This window comes from Kogia breviceps, chromosome 2, assembly GCF_026419965.1.
Source record: "Kogia breviceps isolate mKogBre1 chromosome 2, mKogBre1 haplotype 1, whole genome shotgun sequence".
In the NCBI taxonomy this organism is placed as follows: Eukaryota; Metazoa; Chordata; class Mammalia; order Artiodactyla; family Physeteridae; genus Kogia; species Kogia breviceps.
This window is the reverse complement of record NC_081311.1, coordinates 158,717,636-158,741,719: the sequence shown is the minus strand read 5'-3', so window position 1 is coordinate 158,741,719 and position 24,084 is coordinate 158,717,636. Positions and strand designations below refer to the sequence as shown.

The window sequence follows — 24,084 nt, the reverse complement described above, 5'->3', positions numbered from 1 at the left end:
TAAAAGCTATAGAATATGGAAAAGCAGGAAACCAGATACTTGGTGTTTACCCTAGTTTTACAAATAGAAATGCTAATTAGAATGCATCATCTAATAAAATTGTGGCAATGGTCAAGGCCTTAAAAATGTTTACGAACAATAACCTCATTTCTTTCCAAGAAAGACCCTTTGGTTTACTAATCTGTATAATCTACTTTTGATTATTAATTTTCCACTTTTATCTTTTCTGCTATTGCCCTTTTGGCCATTTCATGGATAATTAGCACCTCCTTCAGACAGGAGGTCAGAAGAAAACTAAATAAAGGCATTTGTCTACATTTACTGTGTTTCCTGTTAATCCTGCCATGGAAGGGTCCAGGAACAAAGAAGTTTAACACTACTGACTAAAATGATGGTGTTGTTCGAATTAATCCTGTAAACCAAGAAAACCTATAGGTGCCTGGCAGGTAAAGTAAATGAGTGCTTAGGTCACTCAGTGGTGGATACTATGGTAACTATGGGTAGTACATGTTCATCTGAAGGGATTACAATATTTCAACTTACACAACATACCTTATGGCTGAATTAGACCCGCAGGCTACCAGTTTACAATATCTGAACCATTAGCATCGGTAATAAAAAATGTATTTACTTAGATGTCATAAAAATATTGTAGCTAAAATGTGTGTGATAGAGTTTCTCTCTAGTATACCAATATAGTTATGAGCTAATTGACATGAAGAGCACCAAACAGGGACCAAAAGATATGCATTAGGCACACCATGTAGTACAGAGTTAACAAATGAACGGCTGGGACCGCCCTAGTTCATAATAATTTACAAAGAAGTAACTCTTGTGAAACTTATCCTAAGCCCAAAGTAAACTGGTCCTCCTGAGTGTGTGTTCAGGGCCTTTCCTACAGAGGGGCTCAAGAACTATTTTTAATTATTAAAAATAACTTTTAGAGACAGAGCAATATGCTGCATAGGCATCTACATTCACAATATTAGTTTCTGTGGCTTTATAATAGAATAGGTTGTTGAAACAAATCCCAAATAATTTCACATACTTATTTGGAGATGATTTTTGATTTGCAAAGAGTGATGTATATATTTAAGATTTTGTGTTGTTTTTGTTCACTTTTTTTCAGGGAAAATTTCATGGAAATCCAATGCATGTGTCTGTGGTTATTTCAAATTGTTTAAGGGAAGAGAGGAGAATATTGGCTGCAGCCAACATGCCTGTTCAGGTAACATTTTCTTCCATTGTAATCTTGTTATCACCTGGAACTCAATTTTTCTGAAACAGAAATTCTAGTCTGCTTTCCAGCCATCTTCTTCTACGTATGTTAATGGTCCCATCATCCTTCCAGTCACTTGAAATCAAGGTCTTGGGATTATCTTTGAATAGTTCCTTTTCTCTGCCTCCTTATTGAGATAACTACTAAGTCTTCCCAGAGTTTGTTTCTGGAATCCTGTCTATACATCCTTTTCTGTTTCCATTGCTCACACTCTGGTCCATGGTCTTACTATATCAGTTGAGGAAAAGAGTAACCACCTCCTGGCTGAATTCCTAACTACCACTTAGGTTCTGTTTCTCTCAGCATGTTTATCTTCAGGGATTGATCTTGCTTAAGCCTTTCAGTAGTTCCCAATTTCCTACCCCACAAGTGCAAACTACTCCACGAGCAGGAATTTTGTCTTACAGAAACTCCATAAATTTTTGCTTGTTTATTGTTTCAGTGTGCTTTGCCTTGCCAATAATATTTTAGTTTTATCCCACTACGCTGAATGAACTCAGAGCCCCCATCAAAGATAAGTAAAGGAATATGAAGTCCCTGGGAATACTTTTGCAGTTAGTCCTTTTGAAAAGGAAAGAGCATGTGAGTAATCAACTTTCCACATGTCACACTCCATAAGTTAGTAAATCACGCTAGTGTATTTATTTTTGAAGACCCAAGAAAAGCATCTTTTGGGCTTCCCTGGTGGCGCAGTGGTTGAGAATCCGCCTGCCGATGCAGGAGACACGGGTTCGTGCCCTGGTCCGGGAAGATCCCACATGCCGCGGAGCAACTGAGCCCGTGAGCCATGGCCGCTGAGCCTGCGCGTCCGGAGCCTGTGCTCCGCAACGGGAGAGGCCACAACAGTGAGAGGCCCGCATACCGCAAAAAAAAAAAAAAAAAAAAAAAAAAAAGAAAAGCATCTTTTTTCAACTATTAAAAATTCTCAGATTTAGTTGCTGTCAGGTTATGGTTGTTTTTAGAGAAGTATGAAGCTTTAACAACTTACTCTTATTTTTTAGATGATAAAGAAGAATGGTATCACCTTTATTTAATTTAAAATCCAAAGTTAGTGAGTTTCTAAAGTAAATATAGTTTGATGCAGTGCTTTTTTGGTGAACATTGAGATGCTGTTACTAGTATATGATATTCTCATATATATTCTGAGCTGTCCTTTTTTGTAGCCCTCTTATCTCTAGTCATTTTGTCTTTGTGTGTGTGTTGTTGTTGTTCTCTTCAAATGTCAGGTATCAGCCAAATTAGAAACATTTATTTGAATAGATGCTTATCAAAATCATTCCACAAATAATCTGCTAGTGCTACATACTACCACAAAAGAAACACTGGTTTGTAAATTTTGAACCAGTAGACAAATATATGGAGATACACACACACACACACACACACTCACACACACACAAATAATGGGGGCCAAAATGAGAGTGAATTTTACTAAGGCTTTACCCATCTGAAGAATGTGATGTAGTTGAAAAAACACTTGATTGACAGTCAAGGACCTGGGTTCCACTTGAGGTTCTGCCACTGATTTGCTATAGATCTTAGTCAAGTCATCGTCCTTTCTAACCATACGTCCCCATCCAAGTGTAAGGTGAAGGGTTTACTGACATTCTAACTCTCAACTCTAGATATCTACGTAAACGTTATATCTAAGGAACGTACTCAATGCCAGATTATTAGAGTGGCCAAGAAATGGGGTTTGCGGTTCCTAACGGTGCAGACTGGTAGTGGTCCATGGCCCTGGCGTTGGGGACCCCTACTATAAACCATCCTCTCCTTTGGGGTGAAGTGGGGAGAATAAGGGGGAAGAGAAAGGGTTGCTTCTGCATCTACCTGCCTGGGACATAGAGGCTTCACCCCCACTAGAGAAAGTAAAGCATAAATGAAGCTAGATCACATTTGGACCCCAAAGTGGTTAGCACCAGAGTTTGGACTTTACTGTAGTTGGTGGTGAGCACAATGGGAGAGCCTTGACATCTCCAGACTTGCCTTTGAATTTTGGTAAAGGGCGAAGGAGAAGGATGGGGCTGGAGACCAGGAAACCTGAACTCAGGTGGTGGGAGGGATGTGCAGAATGTCACACATGAGCATAAATCAAAGAGGAAGCTACTCTTAGAATTTAGAAAAGGAATTTAGGATCCTCAGATGAACACATCACTATTAAAAAGTTCTTTGAGGGCTTCCCTGGTGGCGCAGTGGTTGAGAGTCCGCCTGCCGATGCAGGGGACGCGGGTTCGTGCCCCGGTCTGGGAGGATCCCACATGCCGAGCGGCTGGGCCCGTGAGCCATGGCCGCTGAGCCTGCACGGCCAGAGCCTGTGCTCTGCAACGGGAGAGGCCACAACAGTAAGAGGCCCACGTACCGAAAAAAAAAAGAAAAAAAAAGGTCTTTGAAAAGAAGGAAACAATGTTGTCCTTCTGTGCAGCCAACAGAAACATTTCACAACATTCCACTGACCTTACAGCTTCAAACGTAACGAGTACAACTGTTAAAAATCATGATTTTTATATATATTTAATCACATAGAAAGATGTTTACAATGTGTTACAGAATGAAAAATAAAGTTATAAAATCATACTTAGTATGAAAAAAAAAAAGAAATGGGGCTTGGAGTATCTGGTTAGCCTTTCTATTTAACCAGCCTAACATTTTTACATATTCTTTAGCAAACTCCCTTTGTTCCAATGTAAAAATAAATCTCATCCTGGCAGATTCAACATCCCTAATTCTGAATTTAAGTCCAACTTAATGTAGTTTCACTATACTAATTTTTAAATTACATGTATTCATTTTATAGAATTTCAAAAGCAATATGGGTCTGTTATAGAAAATTAGGGGGAAAAAATTTAACCATAAAATCATCTGTAATTTTTCTGCTCAAAGATAGCACATGATAATATTTTGGGATGTGTGTTCTTCAGGTCACATGTACTTGAGTTTACATGTCTATACATATATCCAGATTTTTATAAATAAATAAATAAGTATGAATATATATACATACATATACAAGCAACAGAGATCACAAACATATGGTGTCTTATAATTTGCTCTATTTCTTAACAACTTAACACTACTTGTATTGTCATTAAATATTTTTCTACAGCATGGTTTTTAATGGCTGTAGAGTATTTCATATCATACTCATCCATACCTCAGTTCAAAGTATATTACATATACTACATTCTTCATAAACCTGTTTTATCAACATCATTGAAATTTCAAGACATTGTTTTTCCAGGGGCCTCTGGAGAAATCCTTACAAAGTTCTTCAGTTTCAGAAAGACAGAGGAATGTGGAGCACAAAGTGGCTGCCATTAAAAATAGTGTGCAGGTGAGTAATCCCTTACAGACACCAGGAAAGTCTAGCTGTTGTCACCACACTATGCATCTTTCTCTTATGTGCCCAAAGTTAGTGCATACAGAAATCATAGGGTAATTTGTTATAAGATAAATATCTCTCACACACTATGTTCATATTAGAAAAAATTTCTTTGTGGGAAGCTTTTAACTTCAATTTACTGGAGATTAGGGTTTCTGCACCAGACTCCATCAGTGAGAAGCCATGTGACCTTAGGCGAGTAAGCTGCTTCACACCTCTAAACCTCTGTTTCTTCATCTGTAAAAGTGAGGATAACCGCTGGACTATGTGAGATAATACTGTAGGAAAAGCCTTTAGCTCAGATCTTGACACAGTTATATCTGAGCAGAAAAACATCACCACATTTGGAGAAGAGTAAAAGTAAAAATCTCAAAGACAGAAATGAACAGGAGACACAGAGGAGCCACCGATATTTTTTTCCTAAGAGGTAGAGAGGAAAAAAATTTAGACTCAATTGTCATAAACTATATCGTTTGAGAATGGAGATTTTAAGCAAAAAGATAGTTGGTACATTAATACAGAGTTGTATGGAGCTAAAAGGAAAAAAGTATCCATACTCTCAGATCAAAAAGATATTAGTTGCATCATTTGGAATTAACTGAAAAATGAGAGGCAAGATGCTGAAATTTGCAAACACTCAGGAAGAGAAAATGGAAGAGCAACTTCAGTCTGGTTCTTCTAGTGCTATTCAACGTTCATGGGCATTAGCTCTTTAGAAATGTAGATTCTGTATAGTTAGGCTGGGACATACTGGGGATTGCAAGCACCAAACAGTGTATTTTGAAATACTGATGATGGATGATGTTGTTGCATTGATGTGCTTAATTGTAACAACAGAGTATGTTTTCTTTGTAAAAAGATGACAGAACAAGACACCAAATATTTAGAAGATCTGCAAGATGAATTTGACTACAGGTATAAAACAATTCAGACAATGGGTAAGTTTTTGTTTTGTCTATAATTCCACATAGGAACATAAAGGCAATGTGACTAGAGTTTCGTCTTTCCTGCAGAATTGATAAATTGATCCCTTTTTTTGAAGACAGTGTGCAGGAGAAGTTAATTTATTTTGCTTCCTCCTTTTCTCTCCATATAAATATATCTTTTTACCCATGATTCAAAGTAAATTATAAAGCTCATGAGAAATCACCCCTATTTCAGGATGCATCTCCAAAAAGTAAGAACGTTCTCCTATAGAATCAAAATATCATGATCACAACTAAGAAAAGTAATAATAATTGTCTAATATGATCAGGAAATTACTAATATTATCTCTAGGTGAGTTTTTTAATATAATTTTTAAAAATTAAAGGTAGCAATGTGACTCACTGTAGGAAATTTAGAAAGTAGAAAAAAGTATTACAAAATTAAAAACCACACAAAATTCTGCTATCTAGATATAAACACTGTCAAAATGTAAGTATATTTTCTTCCAGCCTTTTTCCTGCACGTTCAAATACATACATACCTATTTATTTACGAAAAATTGAAATCATCTTGTACATAGTTTTTTGTATAGCATTTTAAGCTAAAGGTTTCTTTTATGTATTTCCTCATGTAAAAAAATCTTCAAAACATAATTTCAATAATTGTATAAATACCAAAGTGTAAGGACACCGAAATTTATTTGACTGTTTCACTGTGATTAAATATTGAGGTTGTTTACAATCAGATGTTTTTTAAGAAATGTAAGGGAAGAATGATAAAATTTATAAAATCTAAGATTTACAAATAATAACATTTAAAGTGTGTTGCAATTAGTGGGACAATTGGAGAAATTCTCATTAGTTCTAGATTAGTTAATAGGATCGTACCAGTGTTAATCTTCTGGCTTTGAACATTGTACTATGCTTATCTAAGACACTAGAAGAAGCTGGATGAAGGATATATGGGAACTCTACTCTTTTCGTAACTTTTTTGTAATTCTAAAATAATTTTGAAAAACACATTAGATATAAATTATTTGTACAGATGATTTACAGAATCATCCTTGACTACTGAAATGTTAGCTTAAAATTTATCTGGAAGGAAGTAGAATGGATGATTGTGATCAAATTCTTTATTAACTTTCCATCTAAGATTTAAAAGAGAGGATATTCATTTTTCCTGGCATAAGTGAGATGTGACATGTTCTTCTGGCACCTTCAGGATGTCTTGACTCCGATGAAATGTTATTAAATATGTTCATAATTGTATGTACAATGTTTTTTCCTTTGGAAGAAATGACACAAACACAGGTTTCATCAGCTTATCAAAGGCGTCCATGATTCTTAAAAGGTTTAGAACAACTGCACATTTAATCAAGCATTACAATTCATTGAAAGCAGCCTCAGCCTAAATTTCATATGTGAACTATGAATTTTATGAAATAGAATATACATTAAAATATACTATTTTACATTAAAACAGGTTTTGAACTTAATATATTACAATTAGAGTTACTTTAGTATCTTACAGTGCTTCATAAGCATTATGAAGAATAAAAATGATTATTACTTAATCAACAAATATTTTGTTGATTATAAGTGAAAGGAAATGTTTTAAGGGAAATGAAAGATACATAGGAAACAAGTTATATCTTTGCTGGTGAAGACTGGAAAGTATTAGCTAATGAAGTTTTGAAATGATAAAATGCCATATCAGCAGGATTTTGCTACATATGGGATGTAGGAATTCGTGAATTTGTGAATTAATACAACCAGAAATGACTTCTTGGAAATCAATGCTATTTTGTCGAGGACTTTGCCACAGCGTTGTTCAGGGGCCTCTTTTCACAATAACACAATTCAGATCAGCATTCCAAAACTTCATTTATTATAGAGATGAGCAGTTGGTATAAGCAGTCACTTACTATATACCAATAAGTTTAAAGTTCAAATTAAATAATATGATGTTTATTGTACATCTGTCATTTAAGAGGATAAATCATTTTGGGTTTTGTTCAGTCAGAGATTTTTCTTAATTTGCAACTCTTTCCCACTTCCTCTGGTTTTACTGTGAGGCTAGCCTGTTTTGCAAAGAAAAAGAGAAAGCAAAGGATTTAGTCTTTATGAGTTAATGAGACTATGTACTATAAAACGGCAACTCTTCCAGGAGATTGAGTAAAGGCATCAGGAGGGGTCAAATATGATTTAATCATAGGCACAAAGAAGGCCCCTTTTCCTTCTTACACATCCCAACCAACCAAGGTCATTATTAATGTAGAGATGATCTAATAAAGAATCCGTTATAAAAACTTTTATATTCTCCTCTCTCCCTGCCCCCAAAAGGAATATTGTGTGAAGAATGGTGTTCTCTCAAGGTCTGTAAAATAGAGAGCTCATCTCTGGCATGCTTGGATGTAATCCTTCCTGGCAGCCAGGGATTTACTTCTAAGCTCATCACTAATGGCCCCATTTAGGCTCTTGCATCATGGGATCTTCGGATGGCAGGTTACAGCTGGCTTTGGCTTTCAGGACAGAGAGCTTCGCCTTGGAGAGGACTCTAAGTCTGATCTCTTTTCCTTCACAGATCAGGGTGACAAGAACAGCGCCCTAATAAATCAGGAAGTTTTGACTCTGCAGGAAATGCTGAACAGCCTGGACTTCAAAAGAAAGGCTAGTGAAGAACTTTAATTTGGCCTTTTGCCTATTTTTCTCCTTTTTCTACATCTAGTCCTACTAGATTAAGCTCTGAAATTAAGCTCTTTGATTTTATCAGTTCCATTTATGCTGAATGAATAAAAGGCAGTGTTTCTAGGAAGAGTATCATACTGTTTGCCATGCTTCTTCACCTAGGTTTACAATGCAGAACCCTTCTAGAGTCTATTTATCCTGCTTATGTGGCACATGTACTGTAGCTACCATTAATTTCAAGGTGAACATTTACCCAGTTTTTATTTGCCACTATTTCAGACATGACTATTTTAGTTGCTATACTTAATATGCTGGGATGGGTTCTACTGCACATGTATAATTAAAATATTACTTGACGACTACTAAAACTTTGTTGCAGAAATAAGTGTCCCAGTTTCTATTCTGAAAAATGACATTGTGCTAAATAATTTTGTAGATTTCAGGAGAGTCCACTGAGACATGAACATGTTCAATCTAACCTCTTCCCAAGGAGGGGAAGAAAATTTTCTGGCTCAATAAAATATTTTAAAAGAGGAGAAATATCTCTCAATTCTACCTCTCCTTGAAAATAGATGCAATTGAAATTTAACCAGTCACTGAAATCAATAGTTTATTTCTAAAAGTTTGGCTTCATCTTTTTGTGCAGGAATTTGTGTAAGCACAAATAAATGTAAAATTTATTTTCACCCTAAATTAATTATAAACTTAAACAGTTATAGATCAGATTTTAAACATGTAAATATTTAACCCAAGATAAACTTAATGCTTTTATGCATAATAAATCTATGCTATACATTTTATGCATGCCATCTTATTCTACTTTAAATAAGATTTAAAGGAGAGGGGGAATCTTAGAAATAATTCAGTCCATTCACCTGACTGTATAGATGAGAAGATCAAGTCCCAACAAAGTTAAATGGCTTGTCCAAATTCACATAGCTGTGGCAAAGCCAGGGTAGAAATTCACATCTTCTAATCCCTAAGCCTTTGAAAGTTATATTTTCCCACTATGCTTCCCCAAACCCAGATAAAGTGGTACTAAAAACTAACACAGAAAGGCTTAAATTCTAGTCAGTACATTTAAAAATAAATGCATAAACATATTTATGAGAATGTAAATTCAGTTTATAAATGGCTTTTTAAGAAGCAGATATATGGCTTTTATGACTATGGGATTCAATATTGTCACAGGAGTTACAAATTCAACCTACTTATAGTAAATGATATTATGAGAGTATTATGTGCTATTATGAGAATGTTAACTGTGGTCATGCTTCTTTCTTCATGACATTATTGAATTGCAGTAATTTAATTATTTGAAAAGGCAGTGCTATGGCAGATAGAAGGTAGTATTTGGTAAAATATTTGGTCAAAATTTTAACCAAAGCTTTATCTCCCAGGTCAGACAAATTATTTTATAGATTAAATTATGAGTAGCTTTGGTTGTGTGTCATAAGAATCTTCTCAGTAGTCACTTTTGTCTTCAGGAAGCCCTCAGTAAGATGACACAAATAGTGAATGAGACGGACTTGTTAATGAACAGCACCCTGGTGGAGGAGCTGCAAGACTGGAAGAGGCGACAGCAAGTCGCCTGCATCGGAGGTCCACTCCACAATGGGCTCGACCAGCTACAAAACTGGTAAAACGAACTGAATTTAGTTTCTAGTGAAAACCACAGGAAGTACCCAACAGTGTCGCTTAGCCAGAGAATACAGGCTTAGACCCAAATGTCAATTCATTCAGCTTATTGATGGCTTATTAGCAGCTGGAACTCTACCGTTGAAAACAAATGGATGTAATTGTCTGAGTGTTCTTAATTTCCATTCCTTTGGGGAGAAAAATAGAGCATCTATAGAAATCTATAGAATTGCTTATTTTCTTATCTAACATATCAATCTTAAAAGACTCAAATGAACCTTTTCCAATCAGCAATAAATACACTTTCTTGAAGGGCATGAAAAGCACTGGCTTCAAACATTGTATCTCTCTTTTTTTTTTTTTTTTTTTGCGGTACGCGGGCCTCTCACTCTTGTGGCCTCTCCCGTTGTGGAGCACAGGCTCCGGACGCGCAGGCTCAGCAGCCATGGCTCACGGGCCCCGCCACTCCGCGGCATGTGGGATCTTCCCGGACCGGGGCACGAACCCGTGTCCCTTGTATCGGCAGGCGGACTCTCAACCACTGTGCCACCAGGGAAGGCCCGATATCTCATTTTTAAAATGTGTATCTTAAGGTGTCAGAGTTAAACATTAGTTTCGTGTTTTCAACAAAGTGATTTATTTTTGTATTTAAAATGAAAAACTCTCAAATGGCTAATACAACATGGCATCCCCTGCCTGTGCACAAATGCATACATGCAATTATGTACAGATATTATCCTTTGTATTACCAAAAATGTTTTTTGGTTTTCCCCTTCATCAATGTAAAAGAAAACTATGTGAAAGAAAGACCAATTAGAAAATATGATGAAAAAGAAGGAAAATTTTCAGTTGAAATCTAAAATTGCTTTCCAAGGGTACAATCCAATACAATGAAAAAGCACAGTAACTGGGCACACTTGCACTCAAAGGTCTGCACTGCCAGGCCTACTTCTCAAGAAAAGTAACTGGGCTCTTTTTTAAATTTATTGATTTTCCCTGGGGAGATACTTGGATTTCCTAACCCCACTGTACTCTGTTGTTGTGAAAACAAGATAAACAACAAAGGGAGCATAGCAGATAATGGTGCTCATACCAAATTCTGTAGGGAGTTCACAGTTCTTTCTACAATGTTATGTGGGGAATAAACTTTCAGTAGAAAGGGCTGCTGTCAGGGCACATGGACTTAGCAAGTCTCATGAGGCTTCTTCCTCCTCTTAGTTGGAGGCCCCTTCTGTGTGCCTTTCAATCTCCCTCTTTCCCAGACTTCCAGCCCAAGCTGCCACCTCTGTTTCTAAGGTAAGATCCAAGGTAAAACTCTAAGCAGATACCTTTCTCCAGGAAGATCCACTGATGATTTTTTGGCTAATACTTAGGACCTGTAAAAAATATATATGGGGGGGGTCATACTGTTTTTTTCTTCAGTATTCTTACACATATCATTCTTCATATCATGTATTTTTAAAGTTTTAAATTTGCTCTCTTTGCCCTTTAGTGAGTGTAATATTTTTTAAACATATGTGTTTAACAGACTTTTTAAAAAGGATAATTAAAAGGGATTTGGTTCCAGACGTTGAGAAAATTTCCTAAATGATTTCTTGTCTATAACTGAAGGTAAAAATTTTAAGACATTGAAAACAGTTAACATCTACAATGCATTTTAGCAAAAAGCTGGGTTAGGAAAATAAACATTAAAATAAAAACTGTCACTAACCTTTAATAGAATTAAGTGACTAATTTAATAATTAGTTAGTAATATTTGCTAAATATGGTTAATAGTTAAAATGGTGGATTGTTAAGTGGAAAACTATCTGCGTTTTTCATTTGCTGTTCGATAGCTTTACACTGTTGGCAGAAAGTCTGTTCCAACTCAGAAGGCAGTTGGAGAAATTAGAGGAGCAGTCTACCAAAATGACATATGAAGGGGATCCCATCCCACTGCAAAGAGCACATCTGCTAGAAAGAGTCACCTTCTTGATCTACACCCTTTTTAAGAAGTAAGTCAACACTTTGCTATACACCTGAAACTAAAACAACATTGTACATCAACTATACTTCAGTTAAAAAAAAAATAAAGGAGTAAGTCAAATGTTATCCATTTAAATGCCTCCTGGGAGCCTCAGTCCTGTGGAGTTAGGAGGACACCCTGGCTGGGGTTTTGGTGTTCAGGTGAAGGAGCGGGAGGGAAGTGTTAAACAGTGAGCCTCAGGGCGCAGTGAATAAAGCTCCAGACAGTTCCAGAAACATTTCTACTCTTCACTATTTATTCATCAACACTTCTCCCACCACCTAACTCGGTTTTTCATGAGCCACCACATCACCCACCCAAAGTTCATTTTTCATCTTTTAGAAAAGAAGATTTCAAAGATTTCTTCTCAAGTACATATCCAAGAAATGAAGGGTGGAGAACATGTTTATGTTTATAAGCTCATCTAAAAGAAAAAAAAAAATACTAATATGTACCAGAAATCTTAATGTCTGGCTCAAAAATGGCATGAAATTAACTTTCTACTTGATGTTTAGTATGATAAAAATAGACTGGGGCTTTTATTCTTGACCCAATTATAACAATTAAGAATTATTTACTGTTGTTACTTAGGGACAATCTTTAGGTATTTCCCATCTCCTGGTATTTATTTATGAGAAGTCTTGGAAAGATTTGAGCTTAACAAGGGTTTGAATGCCTTCTAAGTGTAGAAAATTTGGATTTTATAAGAGGACAGCATCCTGTTACTCTGTGGTTTTCAGCCTGTCAATGTTTCCAGAGTTTTCAAATGACGCGCTTTATTTCCTTTGAACCCAGCTCATTTGTGGTTGAACGACAGCCATGCATGCCAACCCACCCTCAGAGGCCGATGGTACTTAAAACTCTCATTCAGTTTACTGTAAAGCTAAGGTAGGCAGAATGTATTCTATCATTTCGTATTTATGATGCCATAGCCACTGTGTAATTAAGGCTAGTTTCTCTCATTGTGCCTTTTCATTCAACTATTCTTTACTGAGCACCTCCTGCATGCCCAGCACTCAGCTATGGTAAATACCCACAGAAATGTTAAGGTGAGATCCCTGCTTGTAAAGAGTAGAACAATGAAGATGAGGACATGAGAGTTATTAGCATGAAAGTGTGAAATCACAATATCAGACAACATGGGATTAATTGCTCAAAAGGCTGACTTGAGAGAAAACTGGGGAGCCTGGAGAATGCCTTGTGGTCACTGAGGAAGGACCTTGAGGGAAGAGCAGGGGTGTGGGAGAGTGAGACTATAGAAATAATGACTTCTTGGGTCTGTTTTGTAAGCATGGGGAGCAGGGAGAGAGAGAGGGAATTGAGTAGATAGATTGGAGACAGATTATGGAAGGGTTTGAATATCCTATCCAGGAAATATGGTGGAACATTCTTCACCTGTGATCACCCAGCAACTAGCTTATTGGATTGTCCATGAAAAATCTCAACACCACGATTTTCAGCACACCCTTATTATGTACCTGATTTAAAGAGAAATGATTATGTTGTTGCCGCTTGATCTATGTATCTGATCCTTTTCATTTGCATGAGCAAACTAAAGCATACAGCTTTCCCTAATGACACTCTTAAAATAATGAGTTTGACTTCAAACTTTCAAAGATTTTCATCATGCCTCAATCTCTTGAGTTCCAAAGCTTTACATTTCTAATCACTAGGTCACCTCTGGAAAGCTGAAATTCCAGACTAGTACTAGAGGTGGTGATGCCATGATAGATGGTGATTTAGGATCCCATGATAGCATCCCTGATCACAGATCACTATTGGAACTCCATTTTAAGTTTAGTTTAGTTTCATTTTATTGAGATATAATTGACATACAACACTGTATAAGCTTAAGCATAACGACTTGATATACATAATTTGCAAAATGATTACTACAATAAGTTTAGTTGACATCTATCACCTAGGAATTTCATTTTTTAAAGGAAGGCATTTGTCTTTCATTTGCATTTCAGAAACCCTTCTTGAAATTCTTAATCATTTCCTTTGTGTGAATTTGCACCAAGACTTTAAGAAGCAAACAAACAAAAAAAAAAAACGGCAGAGACCAGGTTCCTTTTTAAAATTTTATGATTTTCAGAAGGTGTTCCTTCCTCATACCCACATCTCTATATAGCCCAGAAAATTGTAACACTAAAAGGAAATAGGATGGAAGGGTGGTATATATGCTACTTTTCCTTGAGACACCCCCATAGATGATATGTTCAGTCTAAGATGCTCTGTGGGACAAAGGGGAAGATGAGTAGGGACTGCTCAGCAAAAAGTTCTGAGTGGAAGAGGTCCCTGAATGGCGTGGTGTTTGAACTGATTGCCAGAGACATAGACCGTTAGTCCCTGGCTTAGGTGTTTTGCCTTCCTCTTCCATCTAACTGTTTGGTCCCCATCCTTCTCTGTACACTGTCCTCCACTGTCTTGATAGATGATCCTTTACTTAGTATTCAAGATTTTCCCTAAAACCCCTCTCTACCATAGCATTCCATCCTCCTGTTTCAAAGGAAGGGGGTGACATGGGACTCCCTTTTGTCGTCAGCGTCCTACAGTGAATGAGATCCTTCCTGAAATAGGATAGAGAGGAATGCAGAGGGGAAAAACATCTTGTCTTACTTCATATGACCTCCTCACCCCTCACTACCAACAGCTGTACCCTTATTATATCCCAAGCCCTGAAACCAATCCTGACAGGATTTTTAAGAAAACTTTGCTACATTATTTTTGTTTTGTTTGGGCTGTCTGTTATCTATGATTGTATTTCTCCAATGCCATTCAGTTACTTATCACCATTCTCTATATTCCAGCTCTTTGGCTAGACTTCTTCCTTTGATGTATAGCCATGTCTACTCTGCTCCTTCCCTAATCTTCACTATGCCAGTTTCCCAGTGCCTGGGGCTGTACTGGGTCTATATGAGGAGTTCAATACATGCTGAGTGAATGAACAAGGTTTGGGATGAGTGCATAAATGAATGAGTGAGTGAGTGACTGAATGAACGTCTCTGAAGTTGAACTGAACCTGCAGAGAGGGTATGTCAGAGGGTACACCTTGGAAGAGTTGGGAAAAGCTAAGGAGTGAAGGAGGGCTGACACAAGAAGAAATTAAAGGAATTGTTATTCTGACCTTTGATCATTTGTTTGTTTGAAGTTAGGTCTTTTTTAGTTATGAACATTTTTGCTGTTACTTAAATATAGTGTCTTTAAAGACTGCAAATGCAATTGAAATGGAATTTTCCTTATTCTACCAGGCCTAGCCTTTCTCAGTATTTTACCATAAAACAGTTATCAAAACATTTAGTCTTACTAAGCTTACATGTTTTTTATAATATGAGAATAAAATGGAGCCACATTAATAGACTTGCAAAATTTTTTTAATTTATACATTTAGCCCAAATTTGGGCTTTAGCCAAAATATATAGCTATTTTTCTGACCTAGCCAATGTGTTATCCAACACACATCAACTGAAGCAATATGGAAACACTTTCCAAGTATGTGTTATATTAAGTGGCTGATGTCAATATTAGTAACATGGCAAAGTAAAGAGGAATTGGACATTTTAAAAACACACTAACATATGACTGGAAATAAAGTGAGTTTGATTTATATGTATTTGCTGTAAATATATTTAAATCTTTAAATATAAAAAAGCTTTTAGCCATTAAAATTTTTATCTTTAATTCTTTATTTATGTGTCTTTCCAGACTACTGATAAAATTACCAGAATTAAACTATCAGGTAAAGGTGAAAGCATCAATTGACAAGTAAGTTTCTAATTTCATTCTGAAACATGAAAATGTAAGACTTTTAAAAAAGAACTGTCCTTATTTTATAGAATAATTTTAAACTTTTAAATTTACTTCTCTAACATTACATATCAATGTACTTCAAATATTTGACTTTGACGTTCAAACATTTAACAGAACTCCAAGGAAGACTTACTTTAAAAGTTTTATTATAAAGACTTGAAATGAAATTTTATATACTATCCCCTAAAGTGTCATAGAAAAATTGTTATTAGATCTATTAAATAACTCTTTAAAAAATCTTCTTTGTTTTACAGGAATGTTTCAACTCTAAGGTAAGACATTTACTTTAGAATTTTCGGCTGTTCTCATAAATATATTTTACCTGAGACCACGTAAATAGCCAAGATTTTCTCTCTAGCAATCGAAGATTTTTGCTTTGTGGAACTCACGTCAAAGCCATGTCCATTGAAGAATCTTCCAGTGGGAGTCTCTCTGTAGAATTTCGGCATTTGGTGAGTTTGGCAGTAAACTTACACAAGCTTTTTTTCTCCTCCAAATTAGACACATTTAAGCTAATAGGCCTTATAATTTAATGTGTTTTGTTCTTTAGTGTTTCTTATGTGAATTAAGGGCCATATTGAGAAATAAAACATGCCCTCACTGAAGAATTTTAAATGGTAAAAAGAACGCTGAACCTTAACTCTGAAGGTGTGAGTTCTTAACAACGGTGATGTTGTGCCTAAATATATGTCTTAATTAGTTAAAATATTTTGGTAATGATGACAGAGATAATCTGTCTTACAGTTGATAGGCATTCCTGGTTTCATTTTTTAAATCTCCCAAATGATACCAATAATGACATGTCTGGCTAAAGGCGCTTTCATTTTAGGAGGATTAGCTTGGGGAAATATGATGTTTCTGGGTGTGAGTTGCAGTTTGCCTTGGCATTTCTAGAAAGCTTCTGACCTAGCCTCATCCTGTTACTTCTTGCTTTTACCACTTCCTCTTAACCTAGAGTTCTCTTCCTGCTTTCTTTCTAATTCTTTGCATAGTTCTTAGATTCCCAAAGACCCTGCTGCTTGTCTTGCCAAAAACATGTTGCTCATCTGGTTTATCAGCGTTTGGGAGGTACCTCACTTGAATGCTGGGGCACCACTGAAGCAGTCTCTACAAGTCTACTTCCTAAAAGATAAAATTTATGGTAACAGAAAGATATCTGCATACATAAATTTATGCTGGTTTTCATTTTTTATTTTGTTTTTGTTTGGTCTTCAGTATTGAAGAGTACATTTCTTTTTTTTTTTTTTTTTTTTTTTTTGTGGTACGCGGGCCTCTCACTGTTGTGGCCTCTCCCGTTGCGGAGCACAGGCTCCGGACGCGCAGGCTCAGCGGCCATGGCTCACGGGCCCAGCCGCTCCGCGGCATGTGGGATCTTCCCGGACCGGGGCACGAACCCGTGTCCCCTGCATCGGCAGGCGGACTCTCAACCACTGCGCCACCAGGGAAGCCCGAAGAGTACATTTCTTTGTAACTGAATCCCTCTATATGACACTGCTAAATCAATAAAATGTAATGAGGAGTGATGACATATACATCCTTATAACTAGAACTCTTTTTGCTTAAGTTCAATTCCTATTTTCAAGGAACTTTCAATAATGGCCAATGTTTGCTAATAAGTGAAGCGCTAAGAGGCCCTTCTGTCTCCCAAAAGAGTCACTTGGTAAAGGAAGGACAAGGAACAAACCAAAAAGTGGTGGGTCTCTATTCCAGCAGAGATAATATATAAAATGACGAAACCTTAGTTTTCATGGTGCTTTTCTAGTTGCTAAGCATTTTCACGTATATTATCTTTTACATAATACTTAATCACTTTTTAATACAAAGTAAATATAGAAAATCAGAGAAAAAATTAAAAACCACCTATAATCCCAACACCTTGACATGACATACTTATTTTTACATTTTCATTCATATATATTTTTTCTTTTTGTTAAGTGGGATCAGGTTGTACACACTAATTTGTTTTCTGTCCTTTTTTTTCCCATTAAGTAATCTATGTCATGAACATTTTTGTGTCTCCTGCTCTCATGGCATTTAGTAGCTCACTGTGCCATGTGGCACGCTGCCCCATTGTCTATTTCCCCAGGCCTGTGTGTTAGACTTGATTTCGTAGGCCTTGAGAATCATCACGGCTGAGCTCAGATGATACTTGTCAGGTACAAAGGAGTGCTGAATAGATTCTAAAACATCTCAGCATGATTTCCTCTTTCCAAAATGTGACTGAAAAACACAGTCTTATGCCAGCTTGCTCCCTTATCTCAGCGCAAGTTCCTAAAGTGGCATACCTTGAGATGAAACAGGAAGCTCCTTTCTGTTGAATCCCGGCAGCTATGTCACATCGGGTTTCAGTGAGTTAGAAAACATTCTCGGTTACTGTTCTAGAAGTCAAAATCATGGGCCAAGAAAACCCCAACTTGATATTTAGCTGATAATGCTTCTCCATCTAAACACTGTTGTTTTCTTTTACAAAGCAACCAAAGGAAATGAAGTCTAGTGCTGGAAACAAAGGAAATGAGGTAGGAAATATTTTCTCCAAAAGAATCTTTCTAGGAAATAATCCTATAATGTCTTATTTTTACAAAGCTCTTAAACTGCCCTTTATATTTTTATATAAAGTCAAATTCATGTTTCTCTAATTATACATGTAAAGCTCGATAAATTGCAGACAGTATAAGAAATTTTGTTATTAAAATAGAAAATGCATATAACACCCTCCTAAGAAAATGACTGTTAATATTTTGGTTCACATCATTCTAGACTTTTATCTTTTATCTAGACTTTTATACTTTGAAAGTATATATACACATTGTTTCATAACCTGCTTTTTTTTTTAATCACATAGCAATGTGAGGTGAACAGCTTTCCATAAACTTAAATACTCTTGGAGAACATGATTTAAAGTGGTTGCATTATATTGCTATAATTTCTTTAGTCAGTCCATTATTATAAAATATCTTAAAATAACTCATTTTCCACAGATAAGAGGTAAGTCTTGAACATCATGACCCAGTATGTGAAAATCACAAGTGAAAAACAGTTCTCTTACTTTATGGTATCAACTACCTTACTCTTATATTAAAGTTGGCATTTCACTGGATGAATTGATTAAAAGAACAAACTGGTGCAGTCCAAGTGTTCAAGTTTGAGTCAATAAATAATAGAGTGGTCAAATCCTGGATTGGAAGTGGCTTTGGGAATCAGCTATTTAATTGACCTAGATACTAGGGCATATGTTTATGCCCTACATATTTGGAATTAGAAAACCTGGGTTTGAGTCCATTCTGACAGTGACCAAAAATGTGATCCTTGGCAAATGATCTGATGGAAAAATATTGCATTTTTTTTCCTCTAAGAGATCAGAGTAGTAATTCCCAGTGCTCCCTGCTCAGAGAAACTGCATAGGTAAGACCACCTACGTGATACAGTTATAAAGCAATGAGGCTTGTTTCTAGTATGGTTGGTATGGATCCAATCTCCTGGCTTTATAGTCACAGCTCCTATGAGAAATCCCTTTGAATTATTTGGAAGAAAAAAAGCACTTTATAAATCCAGCCTTCAATTGCAGTCAGTCTAGCGCACTCCACAAAACCACCAAGATCCATCACAACAGGTTTTATGCTCTACATTTTCCCTTCCAAGAATTCTTCATTCCCTTAATCGTATCTTAAAGATCTTTTGCCAAATATCACAGCCTCACCGAGGATGAACTAAGCTTTCCTCCCAGGGTAGAACCTTGGCTTAGGGCAGAGCATCAAACAGGTTTCTAAGCCCATATATCACAGGAACAAAGCTTTTTTTTTTTTTTTTTTGTGGTACGCGGGCCTCTCACTGTTGTGGCCTCTCCCATTGCGGAGCACAGGCTCCAGACGCGCAGGCTCAGCGGCCATGGCTCACGGGCCCAGCCGCTCTGCGGCATGTGGGGTCTTCCCAGACTGGGGCACGAACCCATGTCCCTTGCATCGGCAGGCGGATTCTCAACCACTGCGCCACCAGGGAAGCCCCAGGAGCAAAGCTTTTGAGTTGAAGGATATTCTAGTAAACCAAACAAGTAGGAGTTATTCTTCTCACCTTATAGAAATCCATAAAGGTTTTCCAAACTTCCTAGTTGAAACATTAGCTCATTATAAATAAAAGCCCATTTCATGATTATCCCCGGAATTTTGACCAGAGTTGCAAACAGTATTTCATGCAGTGACCTCCCTGAATAGTATTTACTAAGTCTGAATAGACTGAACACAATGCTTCTAAACTCTTCTTAAGGGAAACAAATCAAATGGGAATAAATCTAAATCCCTGAACTCTTTAGTACCTTGTCATCTTTGTGAATGTAAAATCAAAATCTTTACTTGAATTTCTCTAGAGACAGAAATCTAAGTAAATCATCTTCTACTATAGAAAAAGAACTGCCTACTTATCTCTCTTTGAATTTATCTCCTCTCATTTTCTGATTAATAACAAAGTCATATGGTTATATCAGAATGATTTTATTTCTTCCTTTTCTTTTTTTTTTTCCAAGTTTGCTGGAGCTGGATTATTTTATTTTAAGCTATTCTTTGAGCTCCCCCTGTTGACAGAATTTTAATATGACTCCTAGGTACATTTAAAACAAACCACAGACTTGAATGCTATTTTACGTGCTGCAGGAACAATTGAAAAGTCACACAGAATATGAAGTGGACTCAGAAAGATGAGCCTGATTTGGCTAGGCAGTAGGGTTGACGAAAGGAAAGTCAGGAAAGAGTGGGGGAAGATCTGATGATAAAATGGGCTTCATCAATTAATGGGGCCAGGGATTGAAGTAACCAAACTTTAGGGAAAACAGGAAGCTAGGATGTTATAACCTCATTTTCGAATTTCAAACAGTAGCTGTCGCTTATTGCTTATCTGTGAGCACCTAAAGCAGGAGTTCACAGCCTGATAAGAACATATTTGACAAATCCTCATATGCCATTTACTATATATCAGGCACTGTCTAAGAGCTTCACTGGCGTTGATTTACATAGCTCTTGCAAAAGCCTATGAAGTAGATACCGTTAGTGTCATACTTATTTTGGCTAGGGAAACTGAGGCACAGGGTGGTAGAGCTAAGATGATTCAAACCCTAGCACTCTGGCTCCCACGTCCATGCTCTTGGCAGCTGTGCTGTGCTCCCTCTGTAGTCATGAAACTTTCCCTTGGAGAGGCTGCCCTAGTTGGCCCTCCTCTTTGACCCCTGCTGCCCCTTTATCTCATCCCAGCCCGCCATTTGCTGAGATTCCCATAAGGGAGATCTTTGCGGGTTTGCGAACAGCATCTCATCCTTTCCTCTCTGTTCCAGCTGCTGCTGTCGTTGTCCTCACTTTACCCACCTGCTCAGAAATCACATAGCTACCTCGCACCGGAATCCTTACAAAGGATAGAAGGAATTTAAAATAATACTTCCTGAGAAAACGTTGACTTCTCCCTTCTCTCCTGCGGGCATCGGTGCGGTGGTGGAAATAGCACTGCCCACGGCTCTGCCTCTTACAGGCAACTGATCTTGCGCTAGCTGTTTTACCTTACTAACTCCTTAACTATAAAGTGGTTCCATGTTAACCTGCACTTCATAGGGTTGTTGTGAGGACCACACGAGACGGCATGTGTGAGAGTCAACTGCCGTGTGCTGTGTGGATGTCTGCCATGGGCTTCCTGATCAGCCCTCCAGGCTGCCCCCTCTCTAAAGAGCAGGTGGGGAAATGGCTCTAAAGGTGGTACCTGGCCTAGGATAAACCACTAATCCTTTCCTCCCTCCTCTGCCCACCTGCCAGGTGCTCTGCCGGAAACATTCCCTTTCAAGGGCCAGTGAGCATGACTTTCTGGCTCCACGTCCATGCAACCTCAGACCACCCCATATATAGGCCCCTTTTATAGGATTGCACATCTGCCTGCTGCCCGCCCCATCACCACAGCCCACAGCTTAGGGTCCCTCAGTTCTACGTTTGTGGTTGTGAGAGCTTAGACTGAATACTCATTAAATGATCACGGACACACCATGACACTTTCCCCAAGATTGCCAATCCAAACCTCCTTGGAATTGCAGCACCCTGTGTCTGTTTGACTCTGAGATTAGCCAGGAAGAGGTGACCTGTCAGGATGTGCATGGGTGCCTGGCTGTAGCATTGGGTGAAGGGAGGACATTGACATTGCCCTAGACTCATGCTGTCCCCAGAAGGCCAGGGAGAACAATGGCGCCACCTCCTTGGTTGGGGTCTGGTGAAGGGTGGAGCTCCTGGTCCCCCACCCCTGTTTCAATCAGTCAGCTCTATTTTAAATATTTTACAGATTGGGACCCAGGTGGGAAATTTACTTTTAAGAATATGCTCCAGGGTTAAAAAAGATTTGAAAACCGTTGGACTAGTCAATCTCTAAGTTCCTATGACTGAGATTCTGTAATCCTCAGAAGTACAACAGAGGGTAGGGTCATTTTTTTCGAAATGAATTTGATTTTGAGAATTTGCTTTGAAATGAGGAATCTGTAGACATGCTATCTACAGATTCCCAGGAAGCAACGTTTTCCAGAGGTCCTTAGAGCCAGCTAGAGAGTGATTGTTGAAGTGCAGAAATTGTTTGAACAGGGAGGCAGGAATTGCAGTGTCTCAAGTTTGCTGTCAGTAGGCTTTAAGTGATAAATGACAGTTTTAGTCACAGACTGAGGTGTTAAGTAATTTTGTTTATGTGGTGGAAAGTCATGAAACACAAAGAAGCTATTAGTAAAGCCTGGGTGACTTGAGTTTCGTTTAACAAAATAGCCAGACAGATGTTCTTTCAAGGTTCAGTGTTCTCAAACACAGAGCCACCACTCACACTCCAACTAGCTTGAGCATTTTCACAGGAAGTTGATTTCCTTCTGAACTAGTTTAAGTAGTTGCAGTGCTTTCTTAAGACAAACGTTGGTACCAGAGTAACACTAAAAACCTAGACTTTTTCTGCAACAGCCTCCATACAATCCCCTTACATTATGGGCTGAGAATTTGTTGTCACTTTGCATTCATTTCCTATGATTCTGTGATTAAGGTCTGTCTCTCATGTGACTGTACCATTATTTCCCCTCTTATTTCCCAGCATCTAGGCCAGTGGTCTCCACATGATAGGGACTCAACAAATACTCATTAAGCAAATGCATTATTGCAGTTGTTTTCTATTCCACATAGTTTTCCATGTGATACATTATCATAGAGTATGGCTTGTTAAGAGACGAGCAAGATAAACAATAAGGTCCTACTGTATAGCATAGGAAATTGTATTCAATATCTTGTAATAAACCATAATGGAAAAGAATATGAAAGAGAATATGTATATATATGTGTTACTGAATCACTTTGCTGTACACCAGAAACTAACACAACATTGTAAATTAACTATACTTCAATTTTAAAAATACCAAAAAATTTAAAAAGACCAGCAAGAAATTTAGATGAAAATCATCCTTATCCCAGTCATATTTTCTTAACAGAGGTTGTCTTTCAAGTCAAAATCCAAAAGCCATAGCCACTTGTTAACATATTCTAGGTTTTCAGGGTGTGCTGTTAGACACTGAGCAGAGGTAACATAAAAGAATACGGTGGGCTTCCCTGGTGGCGCAGTGGTTGAGAGTCCGCCTGCCGATGCAGGGGACACGGGTTCGTGCCCCGGTCCGGGAAGATCCCACATGCCGCGGAGCGGCTGGGCCCGTGAGCCATGGCCGCTGCGCCTGCGCGTCCGGAGCCTATGCTCCGCAATGGGAGAGGCCACAACAGTGAGAGGCCCGCGTAACGCAAAAAAAAAAAAGAATATGGTGACATCTATACCTACCTTTCATCAGTTTGTGTATTTTTTTCCAGGTGGAGCCCTGGTCAGGTTGTTCAGCCAGTTTTCCAGTTTCTTAGCAGATTATCCAGTGGGTACAATACAGTCAATCCAGTTATAATATCAATGTCATATAATATAAATATCATAAATATGGATATTTTAAATCTCTAACCATCTCAGATGGTTAAAATGGCTTTTAATACATACATTAATGGTACATCTTATCTGTGATATTTTGCCAGTGTGTAAGAAATGGACCCTAGGAATGTGAGATTGAATGGTGTCTCTGGCTTGGACTGCACTGATAAAATAGTAAAGACTGTGACTGATGGCCATTCAGACTCTGAAAATTAATGACACTCTCTTCTGTCAGAACTGCTTGTCTCCAGTCACGTGTATTGTCCGTTAGCTTCCTTGTTGGATTTCATTCTAAATGTGCCTCACAGTTGCATCAGGGGTTTTAAGTAAACATTAGAAATTAGTTTGAATCACTGAGAAAACCTCTCACCACCCACATTACAGTTCAATAAAGTAATATTTAACGTACAAA

The 24,084-nt window shown here is 37.6% G+C and overlaps 1 protein-coding gene across 2 annotated transcripts in view; it reads left to right on the top strand.

Annotated features, from left to right (window-relative positions):
- STAT4 (signal transducer and activator of transcription 4) overlaps positions 1–24,084 on the top strand; it is a 91,230-nt gene that overhangs the window by 50,777 nt on the left and 16,369 nt on the right. For both annotated transcript variants that reach the window (XM_059053350.2, XM_067026468.1), the window contains exons 4-14: positions 1,130–1,228; positions 4,518–4,610; positions 5,518–5,596; positions 8,169–8,254; positions 9,760–9,911; positions 11,746–11,904; positions 12,711–12,803; positions 15,624–15,683; positions 15,983–16,000; positions 16,087–16,180; positions 18,200–18,244. In XM_059053350.2, the coding sequence (XP_058909333.1) occupies positions 1,130–1,228; positions 4,518–4,610; positions 5,518–5,596; positions 8,169–8,254; positions 9,760–9,911; positions 11,746–11,904; positions 12,711–12,803; positions 15,624–15,683; positions 15,983–16,000; positions 16,087–16,180; positions 18,200–18,244 (978 nt within the window). The remainder of the gene's footprint in view (positions 1–1,129; positions 1,229–4,517; positions 4,611–5,517; positions 5,597–8,168; positions 8,255–9,759; positions 9,912–11,745; positions 11,905–12,710; positions 12,804–15,623; positions 15,684–15,982; positions 16,001–16,086; positions 16,181–18,199; positions 18,245–24,084) is intronic.